The sequence below is a fragment of the Salvelinus sp. IW2-2015 genome, linkage group LG20 (assembly GCF_002910315.2).
Source record: "Salvelinus sp. IW2-2015 linkage group LG20, ASM291031v2, whole genome shotgun sequence".
Classification (NCBI taxonomy): Eukaryota; Metazoa; Chordata; class Actinopteri; order Salmoniformes; family Salmonidae; genus Salvelinus; species Salvelinus sp. IW2-2015.
In genome coordinates, this window is record NC_036860.1 from 60,737,416 (window position 1) to 60,764,390 (window position 26,975).

General features: G+C 42.4%; 1 protein-coding gene across 1 annotated transcript in view; it reads left to right on the forward strand.

The window, feature by feature from the left end:
- The first annotated feature begins 2,978 nt into the window (after positions 1–2,978).
- Positions 2,979–26,975, forward strand: part of LOC111981710 (alpha-mannosidase 2-like) — a 60,716-nt gene continuing 36,719 nt past the window's right edge. Inside the window, exons 1-9 of the mRNA XM_024013111.1 lie at positions 2,979–4,175; positions 5,133–5,396; positions 7,320–7,464; positions 11,472–11,643; positions 15,867–15,994; positions 16,915–17,088; positions 21,320–21,506; positions 22,391–22,568; positions 22,949–23,148. Coding sequence (XP_023868879.1) covers positions 4,035–4,175; positions 5,133–5,396; positions 7,320–7,464; positions 11,472–11,643; positions 15,867–15,994; positions 16,915–17,088; positions 21,320–21,506; positions 22,391–22,568; positions 22,949–23,148 — 1,589 coding nt within the window. The 5' untranslated portion in view covers positions 2,979–4,034. The remainder of the gene's footprint in view (positions 4,176–5,132; positions 5,397–7,319; positions 7,465–11,471; positions 11,644–15,866; positions 15,995–16,914; positions 17,089–21,319; positions 21,507–22,390; positions 22,569–22,948; positions 23,149–26,975) is intronic.

The following is a 26,975-nucleotide window of genomic DNA, read 5'->3' on the forward strand; positions in this document are numbered from 1 at the left end:
GGGTGGAGTATTTAACCATTTTTAGGGCCTTCCTCTGACACCACCTGGTATAAAGGTCCTAGATGGCAGGGAGCTCGGCCCCAGTGATGTACTGGGCTGTACGCACTACCCTCTGTAGTGTCTTAAGGTTGGATGCCAAGCAGTTGCCATACCAGGCAGTGATGCAGCCAGTCAAGATGCTCTCAATGGTGCAGCTGTAGAACTTTTTGAGGATCTGAGGGCCCATGCCAAGTCTTTTCAGCCTCATGAGGGGAAGAGGTGTTGTCCATGATAGTTCCTTAGTGATGTGGATACTGAGGAACTTGAAGCTCTCGACCCGCTCCATTACAGCCCTGTTGATGTGAATGGGGGCGTGCTCTGCCCTCCGTTTCCTGTTATCCACGATCAGCTCCTTTGTCTTGCTGAAGTTGAGGGTAAGGTCATAGACGGAAAGGTCATAGACTGCCAGGTCTCTGATCTCCTCCCTGTAGGCTGCCTCATCGTGTCAGTGATCAGACCTACCCCTGTTATGTCGTGGGCAACTTAATGATGGTGTTGGAGTCGTGCGCGGCCACYCAGACGTGTGTGAACAGGGAGTACAGGAGGAGACTAAGCACGCACCCTTAAGGGGCAAGTGTTGCCTACCCTCACCACCTGGAAGTTCAAGATCCAGTAGCAGAGGGAGGTGTTCAGTCCCAGGGTTCTTAGTATAGGGATGCTCTTGGGGGGCACTATGGTCTTGAACGATGAGCTGTAGCATCCCCACCTAGGTGTTCCTACCATCTTTACTCCCCACGCATGCAAAGCGCTACCTCACCCTCCATTTGGCAAATCTAATCAGAATTATATCCTCCTGATTCATTGTTACAAGCAAAAACTCAAAAAGGAAGTACCAATACGGATTTGGTCCGATGAAGCAGATGCTAAGCTACAGGACTGTTTCGTTAGCACAGACTGGAATATGTTCGGAGATTCATCCGATACCATTGAGGAGTTTACCACATTAGTCACAGGTTCATTAATAACTGCATTGACGACATCATCCCTGCAGTGACCATACTTACATATCCCAACCAGAAGCCATGGATTACAGGCAACATCTGCACTGAGTTAAAGGCTAGAGCTGCTGCTTTCAAGGAGCGGAATACTAATCCGGAAACATAAGAAATAATGAACCATCAAACAGGCAAAACATCAATACAGGACAAAGATCAAATCCTACTATAATGGCCTTGACGCTCGTCGGATGTGGCAGGGCTTGCAAACTGTCAAACTGTTCCCTGATTACAAAGGGAAAGCCAGCCAAAGGGAAACCTTTCCAGGTGGGAAAGGGCAGTGTGGAGTGCAATAAAGATAGCATCAATTGTGGATCTGTTGAGCCGGGTATGGGAATTGGAGTGGGTCTGGAGTGTCTGGGATGATGGTGTTGATGTGAGCCATGACCAGCCTTTCGAAGCATTTCATGGCTACAGATGTGAGTGCTACAGGGTGATAGTCATTTAGACAGGTTATCTTGGCAATGTTGGGCACAGGGACTATGGTGCTCTGCTTGAAACATGTAGGTATTACAGACTTGGTGAGGGAGAGTTTGAAAATGTATGTGAAGACACTTTCCAGCTGGTCTGCGCATGCTTTGAGTACACGTCCTGGTAATCCGTCTGGCCCTGAGGCTGAGTGAACGTTAACCTGTTTGAAGGTCTTACTCACATCAGCTACGGAGCGTGTAAGCTCACAGTCGTCCGTAACAGCTGGTGCTCTCATGCATGGTTCAGTGTTGCTTGCCTGGAAGTGAGCATAGAAGGAATTTAGCTCTTCTGGTAGGCTCGCATCACTGGGCAACTGGTGGCTGGGTTTACCTTTCAACCCCTACCAGGCAGGCTCCAAGGCCAGAACTCTTTGACAGCCTCCATGCTGGCTGCTACTCCTCCTCAGGAACAGCCTGCTGCTAGGTGAGTCTGGTGTCCCTCTTTAATTCACAATACTTCATGACTTCATTAGAGATACATTTTTTTGCAGTTTTACAGCAAATTTTCTGCAATTCTGACGATTTATTTTTGCCATGGGGTYGAGATAATTTTTGAAGTTTTATAGCTAATCTCCTGCAATTCTACGCATTTTGTAATGACTTATGCCATATGATATCTGAGTGAGAATGACTAACAAAATCATTGTGGGCCCCCTAAAGGTCATGACCCCTGGGCACGTGCCCTGCATGCCCAATCGGTATTCGGCCATGATTACTACAAGTTTAGYTAGCTGGCTAGACTAACTACCAATCTATAAATTGTTAACTGACATGGCTAACTGAGTGACTGTCAGTGACTGACATAACAAGAGAAAAAGTGCTGACGCACAACCAAATTTCGTAATTGCACCATGTGTATTCTGCTATTCTTACTGTTAATGTTAAGTTGAGACCCCGACTAAGTAATAATAATAATAGTTGTTTTTTTGGGATATGGGGCCGCATATCGGCCGGGGCCCCTAATCGGCTGCTTATGTCACTTATGCCTAGAACTGGCCCTGCACACCAGGCTAAAGAGGCTTCATCGAAATTGGTTCTTAAATCAGCTTGAGTTCCAAGCAAGGGATGGGGATCTTTGAAGCTTTCTCCACCAGAGAAAATATTAGAAGAAACATTTATATTGAGGAACATTTACCCTGCAGCAAGATAATGATTAATGAAGCAAATCTTTAAACGAGTAAATGAATTCTGCCAAATGTAGATGATTTGACCTTGATGATACAATTACAAAAGTTMATCAAAAACAAGTATTTCGTGTTATTATTATTATAACTATTATTATAACTTTATTAAGCCTAATAGACGATAAACAGATGAGAATTCCCTCTCCAAATGAACCCATTCATATATTTTTTTTACCTGTTAGATTTTATACAAATTAGGCCATATTTTTCGTCACCAAATGATGTCAGAGTAGGCGTATACAAGTTTCTGTTCTCCTCTACCCCACTGCTACTGACTGTGGCCTGGAGAATGAAGGGAGACGCTTCTCAGTTGTGAGATTACGTTCACAAAGGAAACTGGTAATGCTAAGAAAATATTAATTGCGCGTTCGCTTTTCTCAATCCATAAATGCTGACTTAAATTTGTAGCGTTTTCAACTTGTTTGCCTCTAATATTACAATCATGAGGGAGTAAGGAATTAATATTTGTCGGTGCGTGGAGCTTGTTCGTTTCCACAAAACGCTCCTGATTTTTCCAATGATTATGGCGTCACATCTGGAACAGTTTCTCTCTTTTTGAATTTCAAATGTTGAAAATATGAACGAGATCATGTAGTCGTGAAGCTGGCATTTGGAGAGCCGTTAAACATCAGGAGCGGGTGCTGAACATGCCCATGCAGCTGTTTTCACAAGGTATCTAAATGAGTGCTTTCTGGAGTTAATGGACAACTTTTCGCTCCACCAATGAATGATTGGAGTGGAGACGAATTTCTGGAAGATGCAATAGCTGAATATGATAGGAACTAGGAAGGGCAATGAATGCAAAACTAGGGATTTGGAAACGTTCCATACGCGTTGTGCTCTGGACTAAAAACTCATCCCCCACTTTACCTGTGCGTCCCAAATGAAAAAAGTTGTGAGTCGGTAGGCGGCGCACGTTCATACCTATGTTTTTCACTTCCTTACTTCATTTGAACAGAAAACAAATGCAGGAAGGAGTCGGGGTCGTCGGCACTGGCCAACACGATCTACTGAATCACAACTATTTCGTACTGAAACTTCGTGACTGGGGACGCAGTATCTTGTTCCAGCCATGATTCAGGCTACCTTTGGGTGACATACCCAGCTTTTTAAAGCTTGTTGTTCATAGAAGGAGTGAATGTGGATAATTATGTTAGTTCCGTCCTAACACACTAAAGAATAATGAATAACTATTTTGGGGGGGGAATATCATGAGATTTTGCTGATCCTCACCGCAGAGTCAAGACATCGATCATTCCCTGAGGGTGATCTACATAACTATAGGTTAAATTGCGGTCACTCAATGCGACCAGCTTCGATTCACCTGGCAGTTTCGATTGTAAATTATGATGAAGCTCAGTCGGCAATTCACTGTTTTTGGAAGTGCCATATTCTGTGTTGTTATCTTCTCATTGTACCTGATGCTGGATCACCTGCAATTAGACCATACCAAAAGTCCAAACAACGGTGGGGATAAATTGCAAAATGTAAGTTTTTCCATTTCGTTGGCTGTTTGGTTCAGATAAGCTACTTATTTTCTCACTTTTTGCAGTCTAGATCAGACATGCATGTATAKGATCGTAGCGTATAACTTGAGTGCAACGTTGTTTTTACATGGTTGCAAAAATATCAATGACTTTGTAAAGTAGCCCATTTCCTCAATATCCTATCTATGTTGTGTAGGAAATCACATAGAGAACTGGCGTTGTTTGGCTGCTGTAGGCTTACTGATTAGCCTACAATGTTATAACGTTACATTGTAGGCCTATCCAAGGTTCCAGACAATGTAAACACATTTTCAACTGTAGGCTGTACAGTAGGCTACATACTATCGTTGTGTTACATGATAGAGTTATTGTCTTGCAACAGATATGGTTCCAATGAACACACACACAAAAAAAAATGCATATTGAGATCTTATCGTGGGCCGAGTTGTGTGTTGCATAATTCCATTCCTGAATGAGTGAAAACTAGTCTTCCTAAGTATACGGGTTGCCTCCCACAATATTAACAATGTTCCAGTATACACCTATATTATTATACACCTATTATACACCCAGTGCTGTTGCCCTAGGTCTGAGATTTCTGAGACTAAGTGAAAACTGGTAAAAGTGGTAATGTTTGTGTAACAAGAAGGTGACTGACCACTTGTTTTCTATATAGTAGTCATTTCCACTTCCTGTCATTGAATTCTTAAAAAAATAACCGTATATGCATTGACACTTTGTATTTGTCGCCGTGGATGGCATAGGTCCTCATTTTGGTAACCCTACAATAATGTTACTTTTATAAAGGTTTACAAATACAATTTATTGGCAGTCAATTAAAATATTAATAGACTCATTATAGCTCATTTATAAACATTCATTGCATAATTATATGCATACTGTATTGTATAAAGCCAGTAAACTTGTTCTCCCCTGTCCCTCCTTCTCGTTCATCAGGGCCAGTTGTCCATCCTGCAGGATAAGATTGACCGCTTGGAGAGACTACTGTCAGAGAACAATGAGATCATAGCCAACATCAGGGACTCTGTGATCAATCTGAAGGAGTCGGTCAAGGATGGCCGTGGGGGTCTTGACGGCGGGAACATGAGCCAAGGGCCCTATCTAGAACTGCTGACTTCGCCTCCACTGGTCCTCCCTATTGACTCACAAGACTGTCAATTTGCGGCAAGGGAGTTCTCCAAGCCAGCAGATGGGGTGCAGGTAAGAGTTTTATAAGGTGGATACAATGAGAAACAAACAGTTCAAGTATTCGTGTAGCAACATTGTTATAGGATTGAACTGCGATCGGATCTGTTCAACATACTCCAGGGAAAGTTTGAAGTAAACAAACCTCCATGCACACAGTTAACTGCCAGTGTTTATTTTTATTGAACTCTGAATTTCACCTCTTTTAATAAGATATATCATTATATAAAGAGACACCATAATGATGTCATTACCATGATGCCAACCTTCCATGCTGAATTGCTCCCACCATCAGTGTGAAATATGAAGCCTTGTAATAGCCATGGGGACGATACTTATTGCAATGTGTCGTGGTTATGGTGTTGAAATGAAGGACAAATGTTAAAACCATTACACTACCATTACACTACCACTGCCAATAATATGTTATTGAATATTTTTCCAATTAATATTATGAGCACACAGACTGCGTAATGCATTAGTATACAGCTCGAATGAATTCAAACAGGTGTAATCTGAAAAGGTTTGGTTATATTATCTGGTCTGGTTGGACTATCCTTTTCCTTTCCAGGTTGTCCATCAAGTCAGGTCAGGTATTGAATGCCAGCTTATCGGAAATGTTTCTGGTTGTATATGTGGGAAACGTAAAGGGGACTGCAGTTTGACTTGAGAGACAGGTTTCTTTATAAAGAGTTAATACCTTTAGTTACAGTTAAGTCACTCTATACACAAGAATGTCACAGATCGAAAAGAAACCTTTCACTCCTGTGCTTAAATAGACAGAATGAGACACCATATGTCTGTGTATACATCAGGGCTCATCAACTAGATCCAGCCACGGGCTGATTTTTTCATGAGTGGATGGTCYGGGGGGCGGAACATAATTACAAATCATTTGTAGACTGCAAATTGACCGCAAGAAGCCCAAACATATATAATGTTTGACTAAAACATAATAATTTCAAACCTTGCTTACATTCATATACGATCACGCGTCTCTCTATTATGCATGGGAATACTTGGGAACAGATTTCTTAAATTAAAATCGCTTGGAGCTGATTTCCTGGTGTTTTTACAGTCTTTTATGTCTAACAATGAAAATTCCCCCACATAATAATACAAAATAATTAATATACTGTATATATATATWTTTTTTTAAATTAATTAATTAGTTTATTTATTTATTTTGCTCAAAAGACAAATAAATAAAATCACATTTGGCCAGCTGGCCGCCAGTTGGGGAACCCTGATATACAGTATATCTCATCATATTTGTTCTTGACATCAATCATGATAACAAGCTAATTTCTATGATTTAAATTCCTGTTATTAAAATCATGGCTTTAGTCAGTGGCTCTCGTACCATAGAGCAGACATTATTTAATATTGTCCTCTTTGTATCACATTCCATTCATTCCATCATTTTATTTGGCCAAAAGACAAAGAGACATTTAAGTTAGTGTGAGTCCCAAAGAAACACCAAGCGGTCTCAGTTTGTGGTAGAATTTCCATCTCTCACTTGCATTCTTCTGACCTGCTGATGTCACAGATATGACTGTTATCGTACACATATTTTCATGAACAGATTCACTGCTTTCTTTCTTTTCTCTGTGGTGGATTAGGCACTTGACTGCCACTGTGACTTAAAGTAAACACAAAACTGAATCAAATACATGAAACTTCCTTGAACAAATTCAAGAGTACATAGCCTAATAAAGTGAGGCTTTGCTGCAAACTATACATTTTAGTCATTTAGCAGACGCTCTTATCCAAAGCGACGTACAGTAGTGAGTGCATCCATTTTTCATACTGGTTCCCCGTGGGAATCGAACCCACAACTCTGGCGTTGCAAGTGCCATGCTCTACCAACTGAGCCAGGCTTGACCCCATTTACCTCAAGAATATCCCACTATTTGTTTTTTGTTGTTTATTTTTCAGTTGCTAGATGTGTATGACCTCCTGACCTTTGACAACCATGATGGGGGAGTGTGGAAACAAGGCTTTGATATCACCTACCAGGAGAATGAATGGGACAGCGAGCCACTGCAAGTCTTTGTTGTGCCCCACTCACACAATGATCCTGGTAAGCAGTGCACTACTTCTGAGCGTTAAACGGACATTACACTCCAAAATCAGGTTYTAGTTCTTCACAATTGATGGCGTGGGACATGGATTTATCTTGACACAAGACTACTTTAGAGGTTTGAAAACATTTGTAAAATGTTTATTTTGGAGTATATTGTCCCTTTAAAGCTAAACTGGAAACACTGGACATTGTTCTGTGACCTCTTTAATGCTTTTGTTTTCTCTACTTAATGCAGTCACACCTTGTGCAAACAGGAAGCAAGGCGTGGGCCGCTCCACAGCAGAGTCAGGATTCATATTTCATTGGTTACCAATGTAATTAGCGCAGTAAAAATAACAGTTTTGTCATACCCATGGTATACGGTCTGATATACCATGGCTGTCAGCCAATCAGCACTCAGGGCTCAAACCACCCAGTTTATAATGTGGCATAGACGGGTTGCTTAATTATACAACATGAAGATGTGTGTGGTGTGGCACCACTACTGTAACAATGGAGAAAGAGACCTAATCTATCGGTTTTGACCATTGGTGTGTTTGACCTCTCATTATAAAAAAGGGCTTTCTGCTTTCTTTCTTTCAAATGGCCTGATATTTATTGACAAGATGACATAGAGCAATTGATGAAAGTCTTGTCCTGTTACCTTTAGAAAAAATATATACAGTACCAGTCAAAAGTTTGGACACACCAACTTATTCAAGGGTTTTTCTTTATTTTTACTACTTACTACATTGTAGAATAATAGTGAAGACATCAAAGCAAATCAAAGAAGCCAACCTTTGCCTTGATGACAGCTTTGCACACTCTTGGCATTCTCTCAACCAGCTTCATGAGGAATGCTTTTCCAACAGTCTTGAAGGAGTTCCCACCTATGCTAAGCACTTGTTGTATGCTTTTCATCCACTCTGCAGTCCAACTCATCCGAAACCATCTCAATTGGGTTGAGGTCGGGTGATTGTGGAGGCCAGGTCATCTGTTGCAGCACTATCACCCTCCTTGGTCAAATAGCCCTTACATAGCCTGGAGGTGTGTTTTGGGTCTTTGACAGGTTGAAAAACAAATGATAGTCCCACTAAGCGTAAACCAGATGGGATTGCGAATTGCTGCAGAATGCTGTGGTAGCCATGCTGGTTAAGTGTGCCTTGAATTCTAAATAAATCACTGACATTGTCACCAGCAAAGCACCCACACACCATCACACCTCCTCCTCCATGCTRCACGGTGGGAACCACACATGCGGAGATCATCCCTTTACCTACTATGCGTCTCACAAAGACACAGTGATTGGAACCAAAAATCTTACATTTGGACTCATCAGACCACAGGACAGATTTGCACCGGTCTAATGTCCATTGCTCGTGTTTCTTAGCCCAAGCAAGTCTCTTCTTATTGGGTCTTCCTTTAGTAGTGGTTTCTTTGCAGCAATTCAACATGAAGGCCTAATTCATGCAGGGTCCTCTGAACAGTTGATGTGTCTGTTACTTTAACTCTGTGAAGCATTTATTTGGGCTGCATTCTGAGGTGCAGTTAACTCTAATGGCCTTATCCTCTGCAGCAGAGGTACCTCTGGATTTTCCTTTCCTTTGGCGGTCGTCATGAGAGGCAGTTTCATCATAGCGCTTGATGGTTTTTGTGACTGCACTTGAAGAAACGTTCAAAGTTCTTGAAATGTTCCGTAGTGATTGACCTTCATGTCTTAAAGTAATGGTGGACTGTCGCTTCTCTTTGCTTATTTGAGTTGTTCTTGCCATAATCTTGCCATAATATGGACTTGGTGTTTTACCAAATAGGGCTATCTTCTGTATACCACCCCTACCTGGTCACGACACAGCTGGTTGGCTCAAACGCATTAAGAAGGAAAGAAATTCCACAAATTAACTTTTAACAATGGCACACCTGTTAATTGAAATGCATTCCAGGTGACTACCTCCTGAAGCTGGTTGAGAGAATGCCAAGAGTGTGCTCCCTGTTCACCCATGACTACATGGCCAGGCACGACTCCAACACCATCATTAAGTTTGCCCGACGACACAACAGTGGTCGGCCTGATTACCGACAACGATGAGACAACCTATTGGGAGGAGGTCAGAGACCTGGCCGTGTGGTGCCAGGATAACAACTTCTCCCTCAACGTGATCAAGACAAAGGAGATGATTGTGGACTAAAGGAAAAGGAGGACCGAGCACGCCCCCATTCTCATCAACGGGGCTGTAGTGGAGCAGGTTGAGAGCTTTAAGTTCCTTGGTGTCAACATCACCAACAAACTATCATGGTCCAAACACACCAAGACAGTCGTGAAGAGGGCACGACAAAGCCTATTCCCCCTCAGGAGACTGAAAAGATTTGTCATGGGTCCTCAAATCCTCAAAAGGTTCTACAGCTGCACCATCGAGAGCATCCTGACTGGTTGCATCACTGCCTGGTATGGCAACTGCTCGGCCTCCGACTGCAAGGCACTACAGAGGGTAGTTGACTCTGTACTGGTTCCCCTGTATATAGCCTCCACATTGACTCTGTACTGGTTCCCCTGTATATAGCCTCCACATTGACTCTGTACTGGTTCCCCTGTATATAGCCTCCACATTGACTCTGTACCGGTTCCCCTGTATATAGCCTCCACATTGACTGTGTACTGGTTCCCCTGTATATAGCCTCCACATTGACTCTGTACTGGTTCCTGTATATAGCCTCCACATTGACTCTGTACCGTAACACCTGTATATATCCTCCACAAATTTGGGGGGGGAAACTCTGTACCGTAACACCCTGTATATAGCCTCCACATTGACTCTGTACCGTAACACCCTGTATATATCCTCCACATTGACTCTGTACCGTAACATCCTGTATATATCCTCCACATTGACTCTGTACCGTAACACCCTGTATATAGCCTCCACATTGACTCTGTACCGTAACACCCTGTATATAGCCTCCACATTGATTCTGTACCGTAACACCCTGTATATAGCCTCGCTACTGCTGCTCTTTAACTATTACTGCTGCTCTTTTATTTATTTTTTATTTTTTTACTTAACACTTATTTTTCTTAAAACTGCATTGTTGGTTAAGAGCTTGTAAGTAAACATTTCACTGTAAGGTCTACACCTGTTGTAATCGGGGCATGTGACAAATACAATTTGATTTGATTTGATTTGAAGCTGTCAATAAGGCGGGGGTGGCTACTTTGAAGAATCTTACTTTTTGATTTGTTCAACACTTTTTTGGCTACTGCATGTTTCCATGTGTTATTTTATAGTTTTGATGTCTTCGCTATTATTCTACAATGTAGAAAATTGTAAAAATTGTAAAAATGTACTGCTACTGTGTATATATATCAGAAAAAGAACACAATTGATCAGACGCATCAGAAGCCTGTTTTGAAAAATTTCCTCAATAGTACATTTTGCACAGAAACAGCCTTTTAATGCTGTGTTGCAGTGTGACTTAAAGGCGTAGTCCCTCACTAGACATTCCAGAGACTAAGGCGTTAGTGTAGGCACTAAGAGTAGTCAGTGCTGGGCGTTTGTCACATCACGTGTAAGCACAGTAGCAGCATCTGCAGCCCAGTAACAGCCAAGGCCAGCCTATTCTTTGTGCCTGAGATTGGGTAATTCTTCAGTAACCCAAGATGGCTTTCTGGTTTAACTGGGCTGATTCTCCCTTAGAGTTGTATACAGTAGCTAATGACAATACTCACGCCCTTGCACAGTTTAAAAGCACTCATGCCTGTGTGCCTTCTACTGAATTATTTATCCTATTTTATCTTGCAGAGGAAATACTTTTTTGAATGCATTTGATTTTCATTGGACATGTGATGACATTATGTTGTTAAATCAATGGATGTGGCATATTGATTGAACCACATGTTCTGCTCATTCACCTGATGATGYTGGCTTTATTAACTCTATGGCAGACACACACACACACAGACAGACAGACAGTCTACAGTTGTAATGTATGCTCTACCACTTTGTCATATTTGTCCATTTGTACGTTCTCAGGATGGCTGAAGACGTTTGACGACTACTACCGGGACCAGACCCAGCACATCCTGAACAACATGGTGGTGAAACTCCACGAGGACAGCCGCAGGAAAATGATCTGGTCCGAGATCTCATACTTCTCCAAGTGGTGGGACAACATCGACGACCAGAAGAGAGACGCTGTCAAGAGGTAGTCTGTCTGTCTGTCTCTGTCACTCTAGCTTCAAGGTGATACTGAAATCAATATGAGCAGCAAATCACTTCTGGTTTATGTTATTGTGTTGTTGATATAGCTTGGCTGCTGTAAACGTGGAATCTAATTCCTCAGTGGATTTACAATAAGATTCCGATGCTCCTCTGGTATTCCCATTTTAATTAAAGCAAGGTTATGCCTTGCTTAGGGGCAGCGGTTTTATAGGGTTTCTAAAAAATGAAATGAAATTAGAAATGACCCACTGGACAAAAACTGGTCAAATCAACGTTGTTTCCACGTCATTTTAACCAAAAAAATGATATGTGACAACTAGGGTTGGGTGGTATCCAGATGTTCATACCATCATACCATTTCTGTACCATACCGGGGTCTACGCTATTACCGGAAGTGCACACAAGAAGCACTATTTTTTGACGCACAAAACAATTGAGGCAACAGGGATGTTGATCCAGGAGGGGATTGAATGTCTCTGCTGTAACCAAGAAGCTTGATCTTGACATCGAGACACTTAGCTAGCAAGTTAGCAAACCAAATGCATAGCTGGAGCTCTGAGCCGGATACAATTTATTTGACACTTAGATTTAGATTTCTTACAGTTAAAATTTACTTACAGTGTACAAAATATTAGGAACACCTTCCTAATATTACGTTGCAGCCCTTTTTCCCTCAGAACAGCCTCAATTCATCAGGGCATGGACTACAAGGCGTGGAATGCGTTCCACAGGGATGCTGGCTCATGTTGACCCCAGTGCTTCCCACAGTTGTGTCACGTTAGATGGTTGTCATTTGGGTGGTAAACCATTATTGATACACGGGAAACTTGAGCGTGAAAAACCCATCAGCGTTGCAGTTCTTGACACACTCAAACCAGAGCCTCGCACCTACTACCATACCCCATTCAAAGGCACTTCAATATTTTGTCTTGCCCATTCACCCTCTTAATGGCACACATACACAATCCATGTCTCAATTGTCTCAAAGCTTAAAAATCATTTTTTTTAAATGTATTTTTTTTATTTTTTTTTATATTTTTTTTTACCTTTATTTTACTAGGCAAGTCAGTTAAGAACAAATTKTTATTTTCAATGACGGCCTAGGAACAGTGGGTTAACTGCCTGTTCAGGGGCAGAACGACAGATTTGTACCTTGTCAGCTCGGGGATTCGATCTCGCAACCTTTCGGTTACTAGTCCAACGCTCTAACCACTAGGCTACGCTATAACCTGTCTCCTCTTCATCTACACTGATTGAAGTGGATTTAACAGGTGACATCAATAAGGGATCATAGCTTTCACCTGGATTCACCTGGTCAGTCTATGTAATGGAAAGAGCAGGATGTTCCTAATATTTTGTACACTCAGTGTATAGTTATAAGCAGTGGCATAGCATGCACTCCTGCAGCCGCGGCGAGGGGAAATACCCCGGTATACGGTATAAACGGTATATTGGCCAAGCCTAGTGATGGCGTAAGGGAACGTAAGGGACTTTCGTAATTTTTTCGCCTAACTTTTAAAATAAATCCTAGTTTACAATAAAAAAAATATTACTCTGCCTGGTAACAGGAGTGAATTGGTTTGAATTGCCTTAACCAGCCAAACTGATTATGGTCTTGTGGTCCTCAAATCAATTTTGTTTGTGAGAGGCACATAGGTTAACACATGTTCTCGCTCACTCTGCCTCAGTCTCTTTAGCCACTTAATAATTAAAAATAGGATGTAATAAATGTATCACTAGTCACTTTAAACAATGCCACTTTTTATAATGTTTGCATACCCTACACTACTCATCTCATATGTATATACTGTGCTCTATACCATCTACTGCATCTTGCCTTTGCCGTTCGGCCATCGCTCATCCATATATTTATATGTACATATTCTTATTCATTCCTTTACACTTGTGTGTAAAAGGTAGTTGTTGTGAAATTGTTAGATTACTTGTTAGATATTACTGCATGGTTGGAACTATAAGCATAAGCATTTCGCTACACTCGCATTAACATCTGCTAACCATGTGTATGTGACCAATACAATTTGATTTGATTTGTCCCCTTGGGAATGTAATGGTTGCCAGTCAGGGGTTTCTCTGGAAGTGACATGGAGGGGGATTCAGAGGGTTCTCTACTTCAGAAAACAGCCCCAAAAGCAAGAAGCAGGGTGTCACAAATGTTGTGTGCAAATGCTGTGTGCATTGGCCATGCTCACAACGAGCTACTGACGGGTAGGGTTCAGCAGCTAGCCTTGGGGGATACACAAACTGTGTATGAAATGCAATAAACATTTCAGCTGCAGGTTAGAATTCCAATTAGGAGCACAAGCAAACAGCCTTAAGGTGAAGAATGGAGGGAGATCTAACACAAATATTTATTCACTATTGATTTGATGCGCAGGGAGTTCTAAGCAAACCAGATCCATTTTTTTTGTTGAGAACATTCTGTGTTTACAATTTCTTTTTGAGTGTCATTGCTTATGTAATAACTTATTTTCTTTGCATGTTTTATTTTATGTCAGCAAATTGAAGGTCTGGCGCTTAATGATAAAATGTTCCCTGTTACAGTACACGGAGTAGCATTGCTCGAGAAATTCGAACAAACGACCTCATTAATTCTTTAGAACTTTTAGAATTGGAAAGGGACATGTTTTTGAGCGGCGTGTTTCGGTTTGTTGAAGGGACGTGTCCATCCGTCCTCGTTAGGATGCGGTGTTGCTATCTGCTCAGTGAAGATGGCACCTGCTTTCACCACTCCAACTTTTCAACACCAGGACAGACCTACACGACACACCACTTCCACCTGTCCAATCATAGAACAATGAAGGAAACCTTCTGGTGATTGAATGATGGCAGAGAAATATCACATTTCCGTGGAGAGAAAATAAAGAGCAATTTCAACTTGTTATTATGAAAATTGCTGAGTCCTTGTCCTTTGTTTTGCTTATCCATGCTCTTATTTAAGGGGCTCGCCAGGGACACATTAGGGAAGTTTGCAATTGAAATATGCTCGGCGAACAGAGAAAAGATGCTGAATCGCAATCATAGCAAGGTTTCCTGTCCTAAAGAGAGATGGGAGTAACTCCTTAGGTGGTTGATTTTACTCTTAGGACTTAGGAGTAAGACAATTCAACAGCTACAGAGGAGAAGATGGTTCTTGTTGTCGCAATAAGTAGGGCCCTGATTTTTTTTCTCAGCCACACATGAGGTGATGTCTCGTACAACTAAGGGTGCGTTCGTAAATTCACTCTGGCCATCTACACCAATTTCAGAGCACTCTCGTCTGAGTGGGCCAGAGCACAGAATAACTGATGAATTTACAAACGCGAAACCCCCTTCTGAATATGACCGGTGTCAGTAAACATCTGCAAAAAAAACATAATTAAATTGTTGCCAACCCCACAGTTACAGTCACCAACGCTCTAGATAACATGAAAACTAGGGAGAGTAAAATGGTCATAGTGAGGTGTTCTCTCATTTGTGTTTGGAAGTAGCTAGCAAGCTAGCCAACTTTAGTCAGTTAACTTGGGTGCCTGACTCACGTTGTGAGGTCACAACGCTCGAATCAACCCTACTCCTCGGCCAGAGTGTCCAGTGTGTGCTATGAACGCTCCGAGATTTACAAACGGACAGTTCCTCTGTGTAGATTAGAGAACCTTCCAGAAGGACAACCGTCTCTGTAGCACTCCACCAATCAGGCCTCTATGCTACAGTGACAACGCTCTGAATTTATGAACGCCCAGAACGCACTCTGGCACTCCATAGTGAATTTACAAACACCCTAAGATCTATTACACCTTTAGGATTTACAAACACACTCTAAGATCTATTCCACCTTTAGAATTTACAAACACACCCTAAGATCTATTACACCTTTAGGATTTACAAACACACCCTAAGATCATCCCCTTTAAGGATTTACAAACACACCCTAAGATCTATTAACCTTTAGGATTTAAAAAACACACTCTAAGATCTATTCCCCCTTTAGAATTTACAAACACACCCTAAGATCTATTCCACCTTTAGAATTTACAAACACACCCTAAAGATCTATTCCACCTTTAGAATTTACAAACACACCCTAAGATCTATTCCACCTTTAGAATTTACAAACACACTTTGTGTTTTTTGGCTTTGAGCTATGAAATGGTAATTGACTGAGCTGATTGTCTTAGAGCCTGAATGATAATTTTCCTCTATGTTGTTTAGTCTGTTTGAGCATGGCCAGTTGGAGATCACAACGGGAGGCTGGGTGATGCCTGATGAAGCCAATTCGCATTACTTTGCATTAATTGACCAGCTATTGGAGGGACACCAATGGTTGGAGAGAAATGTGGGTGAGTGCATAAAATATCAGGAGTTAGTTATCTGGAAAGAGATCATAAAAAGGACATTTGTTGGCAAGCACAACATATTGGTTATTTTGCATGATTCAAACAAAATGATTTGCACACTTTAACCATCAGAGATTTTATCTATCAATTTATATATCAAATGAAATGTATTTATAATGCCCTTTTTACATCAGCCAATGTCACCAAGTGCTTATACAGAAACCCAGCCTYAAACCCCAAACAGCAAGCAATGCAGAAAAACTCCTTAGAAAGGCAGGAACCTAGGAAGAAACCTAGAAAGGAACCAGGCTCTGAAGGGTGGCCAGACCTCTTCTGGCTGTGCTGGATGGAGATTATAAGAGTACATGGCCATTAATCGTTCTTCAAGATGTTCAAACATTCATAGATGACCAGCAGGGTCAAATAATAATCACAGTAGTTGTAGATTGTGCAACAGGTTAGCACCTCAGGAGTAAATGACAGTTGGCTTTTCATAGCCGAGCATTCAGAGGTTGAGACAGCAGATGCGATCGAGAGAGAGAGAGAGAGTGTGTCGTGAACAGCAGGTCCGGGCAAGGTAGCACGTCCAGTGAACAGGTCAGGGTTCCATAGCCGCAGGCAGAACAGTTGAAACTGGAGCAGCAGCACGACAGGGTAGCATGACAAGGTATGAACAGATGAACCCAGTGGCAGCTGGTGACTTAAAAAGTTAGGGAGGATGACTGATGCAAATGTGTTGATTCAGAGTTCAGACAACCTTTTAATTATGCTAATGTTTGACCTGTGTAACATATGTTTATTTCAAGGATTTTTATGGAATGTTTCATAGTTTTTTATTGTTTATAATTTTTCCTCAAAAAAGGAGGACTGTTGCCAACCTCCTCTGCATGAACCTGAATTTTCCCTCTATTCTCCCCTGTTAGGAGTGAAACCCCAGACGGGCTGGGCTGTGGACCCGTTTGGCCACTCCCCTACCCAGGCGTACCTGTTGAAACAGGCTGGCCTGGCCAACATGCTCATCCAGAGGGTGCACTACTCCGTCAAGAAACACTTTGCCAGTCAGAAGACACTGGAGTTCTTCTGGAGACAGAACTGGGGCAAGTAACCCGACTAAATGTAGCCCTGTGGCTCTCCCAGGGTGCTCTTCCAGAGTCAGTGTTTCACCTAGCTAGAAGGTAAGGGGTCCTGCCCCACTTATACAATTGTAGGGGAAACACTGCTCAGTGGTTCAGGTACTATCTTAGCCATTAAATTAAGCATTTAGCATTTACAAAGTCCTAGTTCTACTGCAAGTCTATGGACAGAAACAAAAGAACATGACCTCAGAGTGACTAGTACATACTCATGTAGTCAGTAGAAAACAAATCCTTCTAATTCCTGTACATATTTAGTGTGACAGATGCTGTGGATGGTTTGATGCCGTGTGTTGAACTCTGGGCAGTCAGCTTGTGTAACTAACAGCACTCYGATAAGCGACAGCAGCATCTGCTGCCTACAGTATTGAGCCGCTCAGACCATCAGCAGGGGGATTTCTCATGTCCATAGATAATTATGTGGGTGCTTTTATTAGTCCTATTTAACACATGTACAAGTGTGTATTTGATCTTTTTTGCATATCCCAATTCCCCCTGAGACATGCTCAGAGAGTGGGGTCACGGCCAGGTTTAGCCATTATTAACGGTGACCCTGGAGCAATTAGGGTTGAGTGCCTTGCACAAGGGCACGTTAACAGATATTTCACCTAGTCAGCTCGAGGATTCGAACTAGCGACCTTTTGGTTACTAGCCCAACGCTCTAACCGCCAGGCTACCTACCTTACACAAGTGTCATATGAAGGCATGCTCCTTTCTCTTTGGTCTCATCTTATAGCATCTGTGGTAGAAGGGATTCTCTTTGTATGGACTGAGGCCTGCATGGCTTAAACATGTCTTGCTGCTACTTCATGCAATGAACAGACCTGGGTTCAAATGGTGTTGGATTCCTTTCTATTTGCATTTGAAGAATGTAGACCACAGCCTCATGACTAGAGGGATGGAGAGTTTGGAGGTCAAAGGTCTGATTCACATTGGCCATGAACCATCTGCTGTGTGTGTGTGTGTGTGTGTGTGTGTGTGTGTGTGTGTGTGTGTGTGTGTGTGTGTGTGTGTGTGTGTGTGTGTGTGTGTGTGGTGTGTGTGGTGTGTGTGTGTGTGTGTGTGTGTGTGTGTGTGTGTGTGTGTGGTGTGTGTGTGTGTGTGTGTGTGTGTGTGTGTGTGTGTGTGGTGTGACAGGGAGCAGTTGGTACAGACACGGCATTAGTTCGTTAGTGGTTCCATGCAGCTATGATGTATCTAAACGGGTGATTACTCAAACCTCTAAGCCCAAATGATGTAGTACTCATTCATGCTTTTCACTAGGTAGACAGACGTCTAATCGTCTGCAATGCCAAAGAGAGCGGCTGTCTGTTCAAGTTGTTATTTACGTCATGAAAATGATCAAATACTGTTATGATTATTTAATAGCAGACAATGATGAAAGAGCAGATCAGGTTGTGTTCTGTTCGTATGTTTTTATGTTATTCTCAGTGTTATAGACATGAGTTGAGTACTTCTTGATGAAAACTAGTACTGTTTGTTTGGCAATGTGGTGCAGTTCTCCCAGTATGGCCAAAGGGGATACACACCCTAATTATATACACTGCTCAAAAAAATAAAGGGAACACTTACAACACAATGTACTCCAAGTCAATCACACTTCTGTGAAATCAAACTGTCCACTTAGGAAGCAACACTGATTGACAATAAATTTCACATGCTGTTGTGCAAATGGAATAGACAAAAGATGGAAATTATAGGCAATTAGCAAGACACCAAATAAAGGAGTGATTCTGCAGGTGGTGACCACAGACCACTTCTCAGTTCCTATGCTTCCTGGCTGATGTTTTGGTCACTTTTTTGAATGCTGTGGCGGTGCTTTCACTCTAGTGGTAGCATGAGACGGAGTCTACCGCCACACAAAGTGGCTCAGGTAGTGCAGCTCATCCAGGATGGCACATCAACTGCGAGCTGTGGCAAGAAGGTTTGCTGTGTCTGTCAGCGTAGTGTCCAGAGCATGGAGGCGCTACCAGGAGACAGGCCAGTACATCAGGAGACGTGGAGGAGGCCGTAGGAGGGCAACAACCCAGCAGCAGGACCGCTACTCCGCTTTGTGCAAGGAGGAGCACTGCCAGAGCCCTGCAAAATGACCTCCAGCAGGCCACAAATGTGCATGTGTCTGCCTCAAACGGTCAGAAACAGACTCCATGAGGGTGGTATGAGGCCCGACGTCCACAGGTGGGGGTTGTGCTTCCAGCCCAACACGTGCAGGACGTTTGGCATTTGCCAGAGAACACCAAGATTGGCAAATTCGCCACTGGCGCCCTGTGCTCTTCACAGATGAAAGCAGGTTCACACTGAGCACATGAGCACATGTGACACGACGTGACAGAGTCTGGAGCGCCGTGGAGAACGTTCTGCTGCCTGCACATCCTCCAGCATAACCGGTTTGGCGGTGGGTCAGTCATGGTGTGGGGTGGCATTTCTTTGTGGGGCCGCACAGCCTCCATGTGCTCGCCAGAGGTAGCCTGACTGCCATTAGGTACCGAGATGAGATCCTCAGAGCCCTTGTGAGACCATATGCTGACACATGCACATTTGTGGCCTGCTGGAGGTCATTTTGCAGGGCTCTGGCAGTGCTCCTCCTTGCACAAGGCGGAGGTAGCGGCCCCTGCTGCTTGTTGTTGCCCTCCTACGGCCTCCTCCATGTCTCCTGATGTACTGGCCTGTCTCCTGGTAGCGCCTCCATGCTCTGGACACTACGCTGACAGACACAGCAAACCTTCTTGCCACAGCTCGCATTGATGTGCCATCCTGGATGAGCTGCACTACCTGAGCCACTTGTGTGGGTTGTAGACTCCGTCTCACTGCTACCACTAGAGTGAAAGCACCGCCAGCATTCAAAAGTGACCAAAACATCAGCCGGAAGCATAGGAACTGAGAAGTGGTCTGTGGTCACCACCTGCAGAATCACTCCTTTATTGGGGGTGTCTTGCTAATTGCCTATAATTTCCACCTTTTGTCTATTCCATTTGCACAACAGCATGTGAAATTTATTGTCAATCAGTGTTGCTTCCTAAGTGGACAGTTTGATTTCACAGAAGTGTGATTGACTTGGAGTTACATTGTGTTGTTTAAGTGTTCCCTTTATTTTTTTGAGCAGTGTAGCTTAGACTCTGGACAATGTTTTGAAATATATTATCTACATGAGTAAAAGTCTTGTGGGTTTTAAGTTGGAAGACTTGAATGAAATTTAAGTTGAATGAATAGTTGAATAACAGTCTGAGAATGTTGTTTTACCTAACGTACTCACTATACTGGTCAAATAGCACTAAAATACGGCATATTATAGAAGCTTTCTGAACACTATCATCTGTATGCTCCTCACCCTCTATTTTCCCTTCAGGGTGGGTTCAATTCCATTTCAATTCCAGTCAATTCAGGAAGTACAACGATTCCAATTCTAATTCTCTTCCAAAACTTTTCAATGAGGAACACTTGGAATTGGAATTTGGTTTACTTTCTGAATTGACTAGAATTTAAATGGAATTGACCCCAACCCTGACTCCCTCTATTCAATATAAAATGCAGGGGTCAAATACAAGTCATGGAAAACTGACATTGATGTAGTGGTTGGAAACGCCTCTCTGTGCTCTTGTTTTGAGAGACAGACATCCTGTGGAATAATAGAGAGCATGGCTAGAAATGTGCCATGTYGGAGATGACAGGAAGTGGGCCCCTTCCACTGCTGGACAAATAGGATTTAATCTCTCTCGCCAATTAATCATCGGTTCAATGCCAGAGCAGATTATATCCACCAAAGTTATTTKATATCATTATCATCGACCAGGCATGAGTTTTAATTCTAACAAGGGATAAATGTTAGTACTTTTGAATAGCGCATGCATGCCATGGCCAGTCTCATTGAGATAGAAATGTAATTACATGCTAGCTATATGTTTACAGTCCATGTTCTGAAATGTTGTCTTTGTACTGTCAAATGCAAGTACCACACATGAAGTACCCGTATTTTATGTTCTACTTTAATATTCTATTTTATTCTATTTCAAATCAAATCAAATTGCATTTGTCACATACACATATTTCTAATGCAGGTGCAGCAAAATGCTTATGTTTCTAGCTCCAACAGTGCAGTAATACCAAACAATACAAAACAATACAGACATCCAAAAAAGAAAAAGAAAGAAATTAAGAAATATCAGAATGTTGTATTTCATGTTCTATCTGTGTGCAGACCCAGCCTCCAGCACGGACATTCTATGCCACATGATGCCCTTCTACAGTTATGATGTTCCCCACACGTGTGGTCCCGACCCCAAGATCTGCTGCCAGTTTGACTTCAAAAGACTTCCTGGTGGGCGGGTCAGCTGTCCCTGGAGMGTCCCCCCTCAGCCAATCACGGATGGGAACGTACAACAGAGGTGACCAATTACATAGAAATGGAATGAGAATGATATACTGTATTATTATTATTATAATTATTATTATTATTATGTATCTCAATAACCACTGGACTTGGCTGTGAAATACAAAATTCAAATGACAAATACTTTATTGTCCCATTGGATTTACTTGAGGCAGGAAATTGTCTTTGGCTTGAGGCTCACAGTTTAAAAAAAAAAGGCTTGCCTCTCCCTGGTACAGAATAATTTTACAAACACTGGTTTATGTGGTAGACAGACAGTCCACATTCTCTCCATGTTGATGGTGTTATGGTGTCTCCATGTTGATGGTGTTATGGTGTCTCCATGTTGATGGTGTTATGGTGTCTCCATGTTGATGGTGTTATGGTGTCCTCAGTGTGATGGTGTTATAGACAAGGATCAAACACGTTGTGTGAACAAGATAAGACATTGACGCCACTGTAGGATAATCTGTTGTGGTAATAGGAATTTCAGATGGCGTCTGTTTTTCTAACAGAAGGCTCTGATGATAAGTGGACTTTCTGATTCAGTAGCAAATCCAAGAGGAACTTGTTTGCACCCAGTGTTCCCTTGGTGTCTGATTGCACAACATGGCCCTAACAGATAGCGGCAGATGGACAAGGGTTGAACTAGAGAATTGGGAGGCATTAAAAGTCTCAAAAGTAATATATGGAAATACACAAGCAACCCCTCTCCACACACACACACACACACACACACACACACACACACACACACACACACACACACACACACACACACACACACACACACACACACACACACACATATATGCATTTTTGTTGAAAATTACAGCTTAATATGTCATGAAAAATTGTGACTCCGTTGTAGTAGTCAACTATTTTTCCCATAATCCCAAGGGTTCAGATGCTGCTGGACCAGTACAGGAAGAAGTCCAAGCTGTTCCGAACCAAGGTGGTGATGGTCCCCCTAGGGGACGACTTCCGCTATGCAGAGGCCTTGGAGTGGGACCAGCAGTTCCAGAACTACCAGAAGCTCTTTGACTACATGAACTCTCATCCAGAACTACACGTCAAGGTCTGACTTGTGACCTGGGTGCTAGAATGTTGTGTGAATATGCAGGAGTAGAGTTTTGTTTAGCCATTTCCTTTTCTGGATGCCATCTTAAATTCAGGTTTATTGGGTTTGCATTGTTGGAAGATGGTGGGGTGTAAGGTTTTGATGCAGCGCATAATTGGAATGACTGATGCCCGATAGTGTAATGGTGTGTTTCGTTGGCTCCCTAATTCCTGCCCTTCTTGATTTTTTTGTGTGTCCAGCTATTGCAATGGTACACTGCTCTCAATAAAGCAGAAAAGTAAACTACCCTGCAGCATTGATAGATCTATTTTCAATTTGTCTCTCAGGTTCTCTATCATAAATCTGCTTTATATTCCAACTGACGTATTCTGTTCTAGGCTCAGTTCGGCACCATCACGGATTACTTCAATGCTCTTCGTAAATCGGCCATAGACCCCGGTCACGCTAGTGCCTCTTTACCGGTGGTCAGCGGCGACTTCTTTACCTACGCAGACCGAGATGACCACTACTGGAGTGGCTACTTCACCTCCCGACCCTTCTACAAACGCCTGGACCGTGTGCTGGAGTCACACCTCAGGTAGAAGCACTTGCAGTTCATTTTCTGCAACTTATTTGTCCTTCTTTATTTCTCATTTTCTTATTTGCAACTTATTGTTACATTTCAGTAATCATCCAACACAGATTACATTTCTTTTGTTACAAGGAGTACATTTTCAACATAGAAAGTGAATCACCTTAAGCACCGGATTGCATGTCTGATTAAGGTTGCAGTGTACACGAGGGAATTCCAATTTAGCTGTCAATAGACCAAGCAACATAGATTATTTATTTATCTAGACTAGAGTTGTTGCTGGGAAACAGCCAAACCACATAGATTATTTATTTATCTAGACTAGAGTTGTTGCTGGGAAACAGCCAAACCACAAGGCTAGAACTAAAGTATGCTAATATATATGTTTATATGCCATATATACAGTTGAAGTCGGAAGTTTACATACACCTTAGTCAAAGACCCATGTGATYAAAGAAATAAAAGCTGAAATAAATCATTCTCTCTACTATTATTCTGATATTTCACATTCTAGAAATAAAGTGGTGATCCTAACTGACCTAAGACAGGGACTTTTTACTGTCTTTGGCTAAGGTGTATGTAAACTTCCGTTTTCAACTGTATATATGGCATATAAACATHTATATTAGCATACTTTAGTTCTAGATAGACCAAGCCTTGTGCTTTGGCTGTTTCCCAGCAACAACTCTAGTTTGGCCGGGGTAGGACGTCATTGTAAATAAGAATTTGTGACTTGCCTAGTTAAATAAAGTTTAAATAAAAAAAACATTTGAAAAAAGTATAATGACTGTCATTCATATTCCATTCACCAAGCTCAATGTAACGTTGATATGTTTAGGGTACCTCATGATACTCATGAGGTTGCTACAACRTAGCCTACGAATGACAGTTTACAACATACACTACAAAAGTATGTGGACACTTGCTTGTCGAACATCTAATTAGAAAGTCATGGGAATTAATACGGAGTTGGTCCCTCCTTTGGTGCTATAACAACCTCCATTCTTCTGGGAAGGCTTTCCACTAGAGCAGGTATTCCCAAACTGGGGGTACGCACAATGTCGTCGGGGGTACGACAAATAAAAATGTGTTTCACTTTTTTTTAATTTTTTTTAATTTTTAAATTCTTCACATTTTCAAACAGTCCATTGATATTTTCCAACGGGGCTATACATTTGGGTGAGTTTTTTTTCTCGCCTGAGTAGCCTCGTTTCACTGCCAAAAATATAATTGAACCATCTAGTGTTCAGCGAAATAACAACACAATATCAAATACAGGTAGCCTAGTCAAATAATTAACATCCAATCATGTTAACGCTTACTCCCTCGTGGGAATTCCACTAACGGTCCGTATGTAGCCAAACGTAGCTGCTGTTCATTCCGCTTGCTCTAAAATTAATTTATAAATGGTTTAAAAAAGTAAGGCCCGTGTCCAACTCCCGTGTCCAACCTGCGTCCATAGTACTGCTACTACCAGCAGTATGACACCTGCACCTGTCAACGACACAAGTTGTTCTGCTTCCACGAGCACATCCCATGCTAGCATCAGTAATTCTACATTTGTCTTTAGCCCAGCTAGCATAGACAGTGACAGTTGTGAATCTGATGCAGCTGAAGAGCTACTGCCCCCTTACCCGGGAAAGCACTGAACAACAGACAGGGACGTTGGACCATCGAAGAGGCGCAAATAAGATGAGAACTACATTGATTTGTAGTTCACTTATATTGGTAATAGTGCCTTTCCTCGGCCACAGTGTGTTATATGTGCAAAAGCACAACTCAATGAAACCTTCACTCTTGGGCAGACATTTAGAAACAAAACATGCCAATTTGAAAAATAAGCCACAGGAGTTTTTTGAGCGAGAATTAAGATGACTTTTGAGTAGTAAGACATGTATTAAAGCAACAGATACCATTAATAAGAAGGGACTAGAAGTGTCTTACATGATGAGCTACCAAGTGGCTAGGACAGGCAAGCCCCATACTATTGTGGAGGACTTAATTCTTCCTGCTGTCGTGGATATGGCTGGGACAATGCTGCGAGAAAAGGCCCAAAAAAAGATACAGACAATACCTTCATCAAACAACACTGTTTCAGCCTCCCGAGTGGCACAGTCGTCTAAGGCACTGCATCACAGTGCTAGCTGTGCCACTAGAGATTCTAGGTTCGTGTCCAGGCTCTGTCGCAGCCGACTGCGACCGGGAGACCCATGGGGCGGTGCATAATTGGCCCAGCGTCGTCCAGGTTAGGGCAGGGTTTGGCCGGCAGGGATGTCCTTGTCCCATCGCACACTAGCAACTTCTGTGGTGGGCCGMGCGCAGTGCACGCTGACACGGTCGCCAGGTGTACAGTGTTTCCTCTGACACATTGGTGCGGCTGGCTTCCTGGTTAAGTGGGCATTGTGTGGCTTGGTTAGGTTGTGTTTCAGAGGACACACGGCTCTCGACCTTCGCCTCTCCTGAGTCTGTACGGGAGTTGCAGCGATGAGACACGACTGTAACTACCAATTGGATACCATGAAAATGGGGTAAAAAAATGTAATTAAAAAAACATTGTTTCACGACGTGTCAGTGCCAAGAGATGTTTTGAAACAATTACTGTTTCACCTACAAGCCAGTGAATTCTATGCATTACAGCTGGATGAGTCAACAGACGTGTTGGGCCTGGCACAGCTCCTGGTATATGTCTGTTACGTTTATGGGTTAATTAAGGAAGACCTCCTCTTCTGCAAACCAATGGAAACCAGGACAACAGGAGAGGATATTTTTAAAGTACTGAAAAGCTTTGTGACATCAAATGGACTTTGGTGGTCAAGATGTGTTGGTATCTGTACTGATGGTGCAAAAGCCATGACAGGGAGACATAGTGGAGTGGTAACGCGCGTGCAAGCAGTTGCTCCCGACGCCACTTGAGTACACTGCAGCATCCACCGAGAGGCTCTTGCTGCCAAGAGAATGCCTGACAGTTTGAAAGACGTTTTGGACACTACCGTGAAAATGGTTAACTTTGTTAAAGCAAGGCCCCTGAACTCTCATGTATTTTATGCACTATGCAATGATATGGGCAGCGACCATGTAACGCTTTTACAACATACAGAAGTGCGCTGGTTATCAAGGGGCAAAGTATTGACACTTTCTTTTAAATTGAGAGACAAGCTTAAAGTTTTCTTTACTGACCATAATGTTCACTTGTTTGACCGCTTGCATGATGACGAGTTTCTCACACAACTGGCCTATCTGGGTGATGTTTTTTCTCACCTGAATGATCTGAATCTAGGATTACAGGGACTCTCCGCAACTATATTCAATGTGCGGGACAAAATTGAGGCTATGATTTAGAAGTTGGAGCTCTTCTCTGTCTGCATTAACAAGGACAACACACAGGTCTTTCCATCATTGTATGATTTTTACTGTGTAAATTAACTCAAGCTTACGGACAATGTCAAATGTGATATAGCGAAGCACTTGAGTGAGTTGGGTGCGCAATTACGCAGGTACTTTCCCGAAACGGATGACACAAACAACTGGATTCGTTATCCCTTTCATGCCCTGCCTCCAGTCCACTTACCGATATCTGAACACGAGAGCCTCATCAAAATTGCAACAAGCGGTTCTGTGAAAATTTAATTTAATCAGAAGCCAATGCCAGATTTCTGGATTGGGCTGCGCTCAGAGTATCCTGCCTTGGCAAATCACGCTGTTAAGACACTGATGCCCTTTGCAACCACGTACCTATTGTGAGAGTGGATTCTCGGCCCTCACTAGCATGAAAACTAAATACAGACCGTGTGTGGGAAATGATTTAAGACTGAGTCTCTTGCCAATACAACCCA